The sequence below is a fragment of the Oncorhynchus tshawytscha genome, unplaced genomic scaffold, assembly GCF_018296145.1.
Source record: "Oncorhynchus tshawytscha isolate Ot180627B unplaced genomic scaffold, Otsh_v2.0 Un_contig_2718_pilon_pilon, whole genome shotgun sequence".
NCBI lineage: Eukaryota > Metazoa > Chordata > Actinopteri > Salmoniformes > Salmonidae > Oncorhynchus > Oncorhynchus tshawytscha.
Window position 1 is genome coordinate 1 of NW_024608509.1, and position 12831 is coordinate 12831.

The following is a 12831-nucleotide window of genomic DNA, read 5'->3' on the forward strand; positions in this document are numbered from 1 at the left end:
TGTGGTAGTAGAGTAGGGGCCTGAGGGCACACTTAATGTATGTTGTAGATATGTGGTAGTAGAGTAGGGCACTGAGAGGAACACACTTAATATGTTGTAGATATGTGGTAGCAGAGTAGGGGCCTGAGGGCACAGCCACTGTAGATATGTTGTAGGGATATGTTGTAGATAGAGTAGGGGCCTGAGGGCACACACTTAATATGTTGTAGATATGTGGTAGCAGAGTAGGGAGTAGAAATGTGTTGTAGATATGTTTTAGATAATGTTGGTATGTAGAGAGTAGGGCCCGAGGACACACAGATATGTAGAGTAGAGGCCTGAGATATGTGTTGTAGATAGAGTAGAGGGGCCTGAGGCACACAATTTAATATGTTGTAGATATGTGGTAAGTTCTAGAGTAGTGGGGCCTGAGGGCACACACTTAATATGTTGTAGATATGTGGTAGCAGAGTAGAGGCCTGAGGGAACACACTTAATATGTTGTAGATATGTGGTAGTAGAGTGAACACACAATATGTTGTAGATATGTGGTAGATATGTGGAGTGAGGGGCCTGAGGGAACACACTTAATATGTTGTGAAATCTGTTATGACTGTATTGTAATGTTTTAAAAATGTAGAACTGCCTTAGTTTTGCAGGACTCCAGGAAGAGAAAGGGGATCCATAATAAACACAAAGGCTTGTGAAAGGCAAAGTACTTGTATATTTATGTACATTATGCAATATGAAAAGCATATGATGAACAACAGAGGGTTTATACTTGTATCAAATCCAACGAAGCTCATCATCAAAAACCCAACAGACACCTGATATTAGACACGATCAGGTCTCTAAATGAAACAACAGCAGCAGGAACCTTATTCTGCTTTCATATATACAAATGGATTTCATAAAGATTAAACAAAAACACAAATGATCAGTTAAAAACTCAAGTCAGAACACAGCCTCTCTATTTTCTCATGTGATTTCAGGTCCTCTAACTGGGAAAATGTCTTTCCACACTGAGAGCAGTGGTATGTCTTCTCCTCCTGTGTGTGTATTCTTTCATGCTTATTCAGCTGCCTTAACCAATTAAATCTCTTTCCACACTGGGAGCAGTGGTAGGTCTTATCCCCGCCCGTGTGTGTCCTGTCATGTACAATCAGGGCTTCTAACTGGGTAAACCGCTTTCACACGAGGAACATTGGAGTTTTTTTGTGTGTGTATTCGCTCATGCGATTTCAGGGTCCCTAACCACCTAATACTTTTTCCACAATGGGAACAGGAGTAAGACTTCTCTCCAGAGTGTATTTGCTTATGACTTTTCAGGTAATCTAACCGAGTAAAACACTTCCCACACTGGGAACACTTGTAAGGCTTTTCTCCTGTGTGTGTTCGCTGTGTGATTTCAGGTGTTGTGATCGGATAAAACTCTTCCCACACTGGGAGCACTGGTAAGGCTTTTCTCCTGTGTGTGTTCGCTTGTGTGATTTCAGTTGTTGTGATCGGATAAAACTCTTTCCACACTGGGAGCAGTGGTGTTGTCTCGCCGATTTGGACGTCTCTGGGCCTGGTTCCCCTGAAGGACTCTCGCTGCCACTCGCTGCCAGAGTGAGAGTCTGGTCGCTCTCCTGCTAAAAGACAAACAAACGATTTAGTTCAATACTAAAACAGAGCCCTGATATGAAACCTCCATGTGATAAAACTATCTTCCTGTGTGGTTTAATGGGCTGTGTCTGTGCACCGGGGTTCAGTTATTTTCTTTTGACCCACCTAGACGAATTAATAACATCCCAGGCAAATCGTGATCTGTTGAATAGTTTATACTGTGTCCCTATCAAACAGCGACTGGACAAATATTAGGTTTTACAGGTATTTATTTGTATTTCAGCATAATTGGGTTTTGTTCGGTCCATTATCCTCCTTTTCTAGTCTAGTAGAAATGATTTGATATTTAGATTATGGATGTGAGGACGACGGTCCATACATTAAAAAGGACTAACATGTCAACTACAGAACTAAGCCAACCTCAGCGTGAGGTTGGCTTAGCTTTGGTTGTGAATGGTGAACTTCGAACTCTTATTCACTACAGAAGTGAGACATCCTAGACGTTGAGTTAGCAACAGCAGCTAAAAACATGGGCTTGGAAAGGACAGACAGAGTATCCCGTCTACCACCTAACGACGACACTACAACGTTTCCCGTTCACCACCAGAGACACTCTTCAAAGGACAAAGGAGTCTGTTGGGCAACACGGCCTTCCATCTACCACCAACCTATGGAAGCGCAGCTCAGAGTTAATATTTAATCGCATTTTTCTTTTCCAAATGGGTGGTAATTTAGAAGGCATAGGATATTGTATTTACGATAGCACAGCTTCTCCCTTTGTCTCTCAGTCTTCCCGCTCTTTCACTCAAACCCAACCCCGTTCTTTGTATAACCAGCTGTCATATCTGCTCCGTCCGCTAGGGACGTTTTCCTTTATGACATCATTTGTAATCAAGGTATGATTCATTCTGTGTATATGTAATTCTGTGTGATTAGTTAGGTATTTAGTAAATAAATAATTAAACCCAATTTTGTATTGCTGATTCAACTTGTTAGCCAAGAGTATACTCTGCTTCCAAGAATTTAACATTGTTCGATGATCCGAAAACTCTGAAACATAAAATTATTGGAGCTCCCGTGCGAGGAATCTAAAATGGAATGACGCTTTCATTTTGATTCAGCCTATATACATTTGAAAAGCAGATTACATAATATACCAAGTTTATTATACACATTTTTTGGAGTGGTAGACAAGCATAATTGGGTGTGTGTGTGCTGAGGATTCCCCCGCCTCCATGTTGTGTTCTGACGTAGTCAGTGGGTACCATAAGCGAATACATTTCTGTATGAGGGCCGAGAAAGATAATTATAGAAATCTGAAAAATAAGAGTGTTTGGCCAAATTCAGGGCTATTTCTGCCTCGCGTTTCAGACGTGTGTAGGCTCGGTCATTATTAATTTTCTCGGGCAAAGGACAAAGAGCCAGCCGATTGAAATCCAGGAGATATTAGCTTGACCAGCGATAATTATCTCTGTCTCTCTCGTGTTTCCTCGCGAGTAGACCACGGTGCAGTTCGTCGTTTGCCGCGTGTTCCGATTGAAACATTGTCAAAATAACGCCGAAAAGGGTTTGAACATAATGTTATGAGTAAAACCTTTCCCTTGCTAAGGGAATCCTATGTTGTGCATGTTTCATGCATAAAGTAGGATTAGCCTGCACAAGATTCTAAGCTAACAAAGGGTAAACAGCCATTATGTTTTCTTTTGCCACATTGTAATTCCTCCGCCTTGCGGAACGGAAGTCCCGCCCCGGGTGCTTCCGCTTGATTTCAGTGTGTGCAATCAGTGACGGCTGAAGTGTGTGCCAGTACTTTCCTTAGAATAATTATTCAGGTCACACTCAAGTCATTACTTATGATATCCAGACGGATATCAATGTCTTATTCAATTGAACTAATAAGTGAAATGGCCAGATTTACATCCTCAAATGGATCTTTTAAATAATATCCAAATTGATGAGTTTTCTAAATAAGACATTGTAAACTTTTTCCAAACTAAACTAGATGAAGCAACTTCTCAGGTTAATTAAAGATTAATTCCCAAATAGCCTATATAGGTCTGATTTATCATTAAATTGATCAATCAGTAAAATGTGATTTTTGCAAAACTCATTCAGTAATCCAGTACTGACAGAAGCCCCGCCCCATCTGGAATCCCAAGTGGCTTCGGCCTTCAGGGAGAAGTGTACCATAGTGGTGAATGTTCCCAACATTAGAGCTACTGTTTACACTTATGATATCCAATCAATGGAGATTGTATGGATTATAGTCTCAGTCAATTTAATAAGTTAAATTGTTGAACATACCTTAATGTTCTTCCAATCAAATGAGACACTTTTAAACTTCTCATATTAAACCTGGATGAAGCAACCTCTCAGGTTAATTCAAGTTTAATACCCAGGTAGTATTAATCATTAGCATTGATTAATTCATTCAATTTGCTTTTGCAAATTCATTCACGTCAAACTTCCACATTACTGGTACGGTACTGATGGTTCGTCAACATCTATAAATAGATTAAACTTGTCTTTGCAGCTTCCAATGAATTCCAAACCCAAACTGTGGGTCAGCAGCGCTACCAACCCTAATTATGCCATTAGTGAAAAAACAGCCAAAATTGCAAACGCTCTCCGAAATCAACCATCAAACACAGGCTTTGTGACGGTTCTCTCCACTTTAACACATCTGTATCGCCATCAAAGGTTGGCATCGGTCCAATACCACAGTAAACAGCTGAAGCACGTGCGAGACATGGCTAACATGAGGGCACAGGTGGAGAGACATGGCTAACATGAGGGCACAGGTGGAGGGACATGGCTAACATGAGGGCACAGGTGGAGAGACATGGCTAACACGAGGGCACAGGTGGAGAGACATGGCTAACACGAGGGCACAGGTGGAGAGACATGGCTAACACGAGGGCACAGGTGGAGAGACATGGCTAACACGAGGGCACAGGTGGAGAGACATGGCTAACACGAGGGCACAGGTGGAGAGACATGGCTAACACGAGGGCACAGGTGGAGAGACATGGCTAACACGAGGGCACAGGTGGAGAGACATGGCTAACACGAGGGCACAGGTGGAGAGACATGGCTAACATGAGGGACAGGTGGAGAGAACTGAGCTACTATTGACAAAAGCAGGAATTGAAAACATTCTGCTAGACGAGGAACTGCGTTTGAAATCATAGCAATTAAAAGTAATTGCAAATACCTATGACGATGAACGAGCACAAACTCTTGACAAATCAAAATCGTTGTCTCCAGGAACAACTCGATTTAGAAAACTAAATACGATGTAGTCCACTCCAAACTCGATAAATCTGTTGAGTTATCTACAAACAGGAGCTCTACTTGATAACATGCAGGCAGTTTTGTTGAACGTTACCCAGAGGAACACGGTTCTCCTCAAAACGCTGCAGACCAAAGACCATCAGTTAATGAACACAAGGACAAAGTTGGATGACAAATTAGCAGAACTCATTGAAGTCGCTGACCAAATGAATGCTGAGAGAACTCAGGTGATGAAGATGGAAATATGAATGATGAGAGAACTCAGGTGATGCAGATGGAAATATGAATGATGAGAGAACTCAGGTGATGAAGATGGAAATATTGATTTCTAAGTAGGCGGAGGAAATCTCTTCACTGAATCTCTCGCTCCGTACTCAAGACCTCTATCTGCAAACCATGACGGATACGTTTGAGAACGAAAGGAGCAAGTGCAACACTCACGTGTCCAAAATCAGTACTCTAAGTGCTCAAGTGGACTCTGCAATGCAGCAGAATACCACCCTTAGGTACCATCTGGAGGAAGTCCAGAATGGTCACGCTCTACAGCGTCCAAGCAACCGGAGCCCGGTACTCACAGGAGTGAAGACAATAGGTTTCAGACTTTTCCTCCATCATGTGTCCCTCAGTCTTCGCCTCCTGGCCTTCGGCACTGAGTAATATGGCGCATCTTGGCCAACAAAGCAAAGCACGGCTTCTCCTCTTGGCCTTTCGGCCCCACTTTTCCCACAGGATGAGGCCAACCCTCTCCACCTGCTTGACGCGGAATACCTTGACAAACTCATCAAGAATTTCCCCACCTTTGACCCCGTTCCAGGTCAGCCAAACGATACTGAGACGTTCCTAGCTGACGTAGAGGACGCGTTGGGTGGCTACCCGAACGCTACGGGTTCTGACAGGGTTTACCTGTTGAAGAGAACGTTGAATAGACACGTGACAAGGTTAATTCGCCTACAACAGCAACGCGTGCTAAATGACTACGCTAAACTTGCCACAGCTTTGAAATTTGAATTCAGTGGTTCTGCGACTCGCAAACATGATAGCTCACTGGCGAACACGGTCAAACAAGCTCGGAACGAACACCCACAAGCGTACTATCATAGGCTTTGTTCAGCTTACTTTGGCCTACTCACTGAAACAGGCATGGAAGACCTGTTACCATTTAAACAAATGTTTCTGTCGAATATGTACCCACCTTCATTACCTACTTGGGCCCTGCAGCCCACGTTGGCTTGCCTATCTTACAACTCAGAGAGCTTGCAAGCACAGCTTTTGAGGCATCAAAACCTCGCAACGCTAAGAGCCCTGACCACTGGGTTTTGAAGTTTGACCAGGAGCACTCACTCCAGTCAGAGGATTATCAGGTATTGGAGCGTTGAGAGATGACAACGGTTTCCACCACAAATCCAATAACCACCGCGGTCGACATGCCTGTTAAGTACGTCGCCATCAAAACGACTACCGCTATAATCGACCTGTTCTCTACGTTCCTGCCCCAACCCACACAACGTGTCAGAGCACAAGGGTAACAAAGGGGTGGAGGATGATCAAAACGTAGACCAATGTTCTCCAGAGGTTCCATTACGTGAAGAACTAAAGAGAGAAACATTTGAGAAAAGGGTAAAAGATAAGTCACAAGGACTAGACGGGGAATTACCGGACACCAGGTCCGCAGGAATTAACACCCATAGCAAGGACGTTAAAATTAAAATTTCTCCCGCTCTCATTCGAGACCCTATCCAGGGCCCGCTTGATCAAGAAACAAGCCCACGGGCTTTGTTTATAGACTCTGATACAAAGGATGCGAAGAAAAAGGTCAAACACTTTGTTAAAGCCAAGCCCACTCAAAATCTGAAAAGTCGATCTGCTTCCACCTTGAACAGAAATGACACATCACGTCTGTGCGAACGACCCCTCCACTTTGTGGGGAATATGTCCACTAATCACGAATCTAAACGGCCATACCTGGAAACAGTCCTGGAGGACTGCTTAACTTGTCATGCGCTAATTGATTCAGGCGCGACGATATCACTCATCCCTCAAACATTGTTTGATGATCTCAAAAGAGCTTTGAAGCTAAACGTTGGTTAAAAGTGGACCGATGCGACACTACACTTCGAGGGGTCACTCAGACTACCTCACCTCTCACATTGAGAGTCATGCTGAAACTACACTTCAGGGACGTATCGCTCGTTCACCCTGTGTATGTTACCAGCCTCGAAACGGGTACCCCTGCTACTTGGAGCAGACTTGATGGATCGGTTACTCCCATTGATGGATTGGAAAACCAACCAGGTATGGTCACAGGCTACAGTGCCTCCTCCACCGACCACACTGTCTCCCCTAACGCTAGCTGCAACGCAGTCATTCACGAGGGGAATCTGTCAAAAGCACCCCTTGGGAAAAAGACGTTTAGAAACCTCTTGGGGCAGATATGGAGATATTACGATATCTCGACACATTCCATCAGCCAACCTGATTGAATATTCTTGTCCTGATTTCGAGCCAGCTGTCTCTGTGAATGAGCAACTTCCCTCCTCCTTGCAGTCCTGTAATACGGTAGTTGAGATGAACTGCCCTCCTCCTTGCAGTCGTGTAATACGGTAGTTGAGATGAACTGCCCTCCTCCTTGCAGTCCTGTAATACGGTAGTTGAGATGAACTGCCCTCCTCCTTGCAGTCCTGTAATACGGTAGTTGAGATGAACTGTAATACGGTAGTTGAGATGAACCCTCCTCCTTGCAGTCCTGTAATACGGTAGTTGAGATGAACTGCCCTCCTCCTTGCAGTCCTGTAATACGGTAGTTGAGATGAACTGCCCTCCTCCTTGCAGTCCTGTAATACGGTAGTTGAGATGAACTGCCCTCCTCCTTGCAGTCCTGTAATACGGTAGTTGAGATGAACTGCCCTCCTCCTTGCAGTCCTGTAATATGGTAGTTGAGATTAACTTCTCTTGCCCTTCGGACACTTCCGCAAACACTACACCTTCCGCTTTGTGGGGGACTGTCAACCCTTACAATGACACTAATGGCGTCAGTCCAGCAACTGACCCGATGACTCCCACTGGTGAAACACTTTGCAATATCACAGACCGATATCCTCGCCACAGTTCGCAGGTACTGAAGAGGTTGCCACACGCGGACACGCTGAAAATTACCTGATGCGGTAATGAGAAATGTGTGTTTTGGTAAAGAGAGGCCCATAGCTTCATATGGAAGTAATAGGAGACAGACATTATGAGTCAGCAAACTATGTTGGTAAGGTAATGGGTCTCTAAGTGTTTACCACATCACTAAAGCCCATTCATGTCTCCATGTTGGTAAGGTAATGCGTCTCTAAGTGTTTACCACATCAATAAAGGTTTTCAAAAGTTTTAGCTATTTTGTCATTTCGGGATTGAAAGGCATGTTGGACACTCTATTAAAATATATATATTTTTAACAAATCACTTAATTTCAAAAGCTCATTAACAATGTGACCGAGAAACCTAAAACCAACTTAGGATCGTTCACAGGGTAGGTTTTCCTATAGGATTGTTCACCCTATGGTTTCCCCAAAAAGCACTTACACGTTTATATATAAATATTAGTAACTTTACAATTTCAATACCTCGTCTTCAAGCATGTGACCTAGCAATCTTCAAGGACTGAAGAGTTTGTGCCCCCATATTTAAGACACTACTTACTGGTGTTACTCAGACCTCCCGTCTCCTCTTCCTCCTCTTCCAACGTGCCAGTAATCTTCCCCACCAGCTTCACTCCGAAAACTCCTTCCTCCTCCACTTTCACTCTGGAAGCTTCTTTCTCTGTCACAGTATTCACTTAACAGCCTTTCTCCTCTTCTTTCATTGTAACAGCCTCATCCTCTACTTCTTGTTTAACTGTGACAGCCTCTTCTTCTTTCTCCGTCCAGCAGACCTCCTCTTCTTCAGCAGGAGTGGAGTAGCTTAGTGAACTCATGGTCGGGGATGTTAGCTCGCTAGCTACTTAGCATTAGCGATTAGCCTCGTGCAAAGCTAACTTAGCAAGCCAGCTACCTGACAAACAACGTAAATATTAACGTTACATTAAATGGGCCAACAAATAGACACGGCAGACGTATGTTTAAAACACAGTGACTGATGTTTTCGGCAATGTTGGCTACGCAGGTTGCCGACCAAATGTTTGACTGGTTATAAAGTGTTCCGTCCACTACATTAGACGTCACACAAGCGGTATCGCCTGAAATCTGCATATCGCCATCTGCTGACTGGAGTGGGTAACGCGGTAGTATTTATTTTATTTTGGGGCGGCAAACATTTGTTTCATTGAAGTGTAATCTTTTATGTAAACATACAGAGACGCGTGTGTTGATGGATTAGTGCAGATTTTGTAAAGAGAGAATTTAAATATTATATAAGACACAACAGTAGTAGGCCTGATTACCAATGACGAGACATCTACAAAGCTTGGACCAAGAGACTGAAAAACACCTTCTATCTCAAGGCAATCAGACTGTTTTTTAACTATCACTGAGCTGGTTACCGCTCGGTTACTCAACCCTGCACATTAGAGGCTGCCGGCCTATGTACATAGACATGGAATCACTGGGCACTTAAAAAAAAAAAAGGGAAACTAGTCACTTTAATAATGTTTACATATTGTTGTACTCACTTCATATGTATATACTGTATTCTACTATATTCACTCTGACATTGCTCATCCTAATATTTATAGCTTTCTTAATTCTACACCCGCAATAATATCTGCTAAATATGTGTATGTGGCCAATACAATTAGATTTTATTTTACAGCACATCCGCATGAGCATTTAAGCCCAAATTCTTGCAGCCTCTATCGCCGCACCAAACAAAAAATATGTAACTTTCTCTTAGGAAAGATTAGCGACAGAGTGGCCTGTCGGCTCATACTGAATTATTCCACTGTTCTGTCGGTCGCTACAGACTTCAGTCTGAGACTGCCATCATTTAAATTGATTGTGGTGACGTCTAAATGAGGGGTGTTGTACAAAACAAAGTAATCAGCGATTGGCTCATCTCCAACCAATCAGAGTAGCAACACCAGACGAACCCTCACTCGGACCAATCACGCATCTGGTGAAGGTCAAAAACATGATATATTACTATTAGAATGAAAGGCATCTGGTGAAGGTCAACAACATGATATATTACTATTAGAATGAAAGGCATCTGGTGAAGGTCAACAACATGATATATTACTATTAGAATGAAAGGCTGGGCATCTGGTGAAGGTCAACAACATGATATATTACTATTAGAATGAAAGGCTGGGCATCTGGTGAAGGTCAACAACATGATATATTACTATTAGAATGAAAGGCATCTGGTGAAGGTCAACAACATGATATATTACTATTAGAATGAAAGGCTGGGCATCTGGTGAAGGTCAACAACATGATATATTACTATTAGAATGAAAGGCATCTGGTGAAGGTCAACAACATGATATATTACTATTAGAATGAAAGGCATCTGGTGAAGGTCAACAACATGATATATTACTAATAGAATGAAAGGCATCTGGTGAAGGTCAACAACATGATATATTACTATTAGAATGAAAGGCATCTGGTGAAGGTCAACAACATGATATATTACTATTAGAATGAAAGGCTGGGCATCTGGTGAAGGTCAACAACATGATATATTACTATTAGAATGAAAGGCATCTGGTGAAGGTCAACAACATGATATATTACTATTAGAATGAAAGGCTGGGCATCTGGTGAAGGTCAACAACATGATATATTACTATTAGAATGAAAGGCTGGGCATCTGGTGAAGGTCAACAACATTATATAGAATGAAAGGCATCTGGTGAAATTCAACAACATGATGAATGAAAGGCTGGGCATCTGGTGAAGGTCAACAACATGATATATTACTATTAGAATGAAAGGCATCTGGTGAAGGTCAGCAACATGATATATTACTATTAGAATGAAAGGCTGGGCATCTGGTGAAGGTCAACAACATGATATATTACTATTAGAATGAAAGGCATCTGGTGAAGGTCAACAACATGATATATTACTATTAGAATGAAAGGCATCTGGTGAAGGTCAACAACATGATATATTACTATTAGAATGAAAGGCATCTGGTGAAGGTCAACAACATGATATATTACTATTAGAATGAAAGGCTGGGCATCTGGTGAAGGTCAACAACATGATATATTACTATTAGAATGAAAGGCATCTGGTGAAGGTCAACAACAGGTCAACAACATGAGGCATCTGGTGAAAGTCAAAACATGATATATTACTATTAGAATGAAAGGCTGGGCATCTGGTGAAGGTCAACAACATGATACATTACTATTAGAATGAAAGGCTGGGCACACTTTTTTTAGTGTGGAAAAAGTACAGAAGTTTCGGTATACCACTATTATATACTAACCTCTGGTGTAAATGGGACACGGGCACAGAAGGAGCAAAGGAGACAAGACCAAAAAGGCAACATGAAAAACAAGCTCTTAAAAATATAAAAAAAGATTTGGAATTTGATATATCGCACAGCCCTAGGTACAGAGAGTAAGTAGTCATTCAAAAAGCATGATAAACACCATTATTGCACACAGAGTGATTCTATTAAACTTATGTGACTTATTAAGGACAGTTTTTACTCCTGAACTTATTTTGGCTGGCCAATAACAAAGAGGTTGAATACTTATTGACTCAGGACATGTAAGCTATTCATTTGTAAAAAAAAAAAAAAAAAAAAAAAAAAATTCACTGTGGGGTATTGTGTGTCGGCCAGTGACACAAAATCTCACGCAAATCAATTTTCTAAGTCAGGCTGTAACACATCAAAATGTGGGAAAAAGTCAAGGGGGTTGTGAGTATTTTCTGAAGGCACTATATATTCTCCAAGAATCAATGGCTATATATCGTTCATTTAAAAGTTTTTTTAAAAACTGCATGTACTAATCACAGTTTTCCCCTTTAACAATTCCTACAGTACTGAACAACATATTCAAGTGTAGAACTTCAGTAGAATGCCACTTTAAAACCACACATTAGTTCAACAACGGCATAGTTTGTGCCCCTGTTTAAGACAGTACTCACTGGTAATAATCAGATCTTCAGTCTCCTCCTCCATTCCTTCCTCCTCATCCTCTTTCACTCCCAAAACATCTTCCTCCTTTCTTTTATTGAAATAGCCTCCTCTTCCTCTTTCACTCCAAAAGGTTCTCTCTCTTCTTTCACTTTATCATCCTCTTCTTCTTTCAACGTGATAAACTCCTCGTCCTCCTTTTTAATTCTGAAAGATTCTACCTCTTCCTTCTTTCACTTCAAAAGGTTCTCTCTCTTCTTTCACTTTATCATCCTCTTCTTCTTTCAACGTGATAAACTCCTCGTCCTCCTTTTTAATTCTGAAAGATTCTACCTCTTCCTTCTTTCACTTCAAAAGGTTCTCTCTTCTTTCACTATATCATCCTCCTCTTCTTTCACTCCAAAAGGTTCTCTCTTCTTTCACTTTATCATCCTCTTCTTCTTTTACTCCAAAAGGTTCTCTCTCTTCTATCACTGTAACATCCTCCTCTTCTTTCAATATGAAAGCCTCCTCTTCCTCCTTTTTCATTCGGAAAACGTCCTGCTCTCCTTTTATTGTAATATAATCCTCTTCTTCTTCTTTTACGACAATGTTCAGCCCCAGAGCTTCTTTCTCCGTCCAGCTGACGACCGCTTCTTTAGCAGGGGGCGAGTAACTTCGTGAGCTCATGGTCGGTGATGTGCCACCATACTGCCACCTAGAGGGGTGGTGTTGGAACAGTTATTAAAGTCAAGGTTGGTGATTTAACTTTAACCTGCAGTTATGGAACGTTTTCTCGCAAGTATCATTTTAATTGGCCGATTCCTCCCGATGACCCGGATGGAATCATGTCATCCTTCCTCAACCCCATAGGACAGGGATCATCAACTAGAATCA

At 42.0% G+C, this 12831-nt stretch overlaps 1 protein-coding gene and 1 long non-coding RNA gene across 2 annotated transcripts; one reads left to right on the forward strand and one right to left on the reverse strand.

The window, feature by feature from the left end:
- Positions 1 to 1318: 1318 nt before the first annotated feature.
- LOC121843581 (oocyte zinc finger protein XlCOF19-like) lies at positions 1319 to 8870 on the reverse strand (the record flags this gene model as incomplete). Its single annotated transcript, XM_042313310.1, has 3 exons — positions 8864 to 8870; positions 8563 to 8697; positions 1319 to 1613 (listed from the first exon to the last, which is right to left on the reverse strand). Coding segments are annotated over exons 1-3 (437 nt in total), but the record flags the coding sequence as incomplete, so codon positions are not given.
- A 1528-nt stretch (positions 8871 to 10398) lies between these two features.
- Positions 10399 to 10913, forward strand: LOC121843582. Its single transcript, XR_006081662.1, has 3 exons — positions 10399 to 10680; positions 10761 to 10808; positions 10862 to 10913. It is a non-coding gene; the product is annotated as an uncharacterized LOC121843582 (long non-coding RNA).
- Positions 10914 to 12831: the final 1918 nt, after the last annotated feature.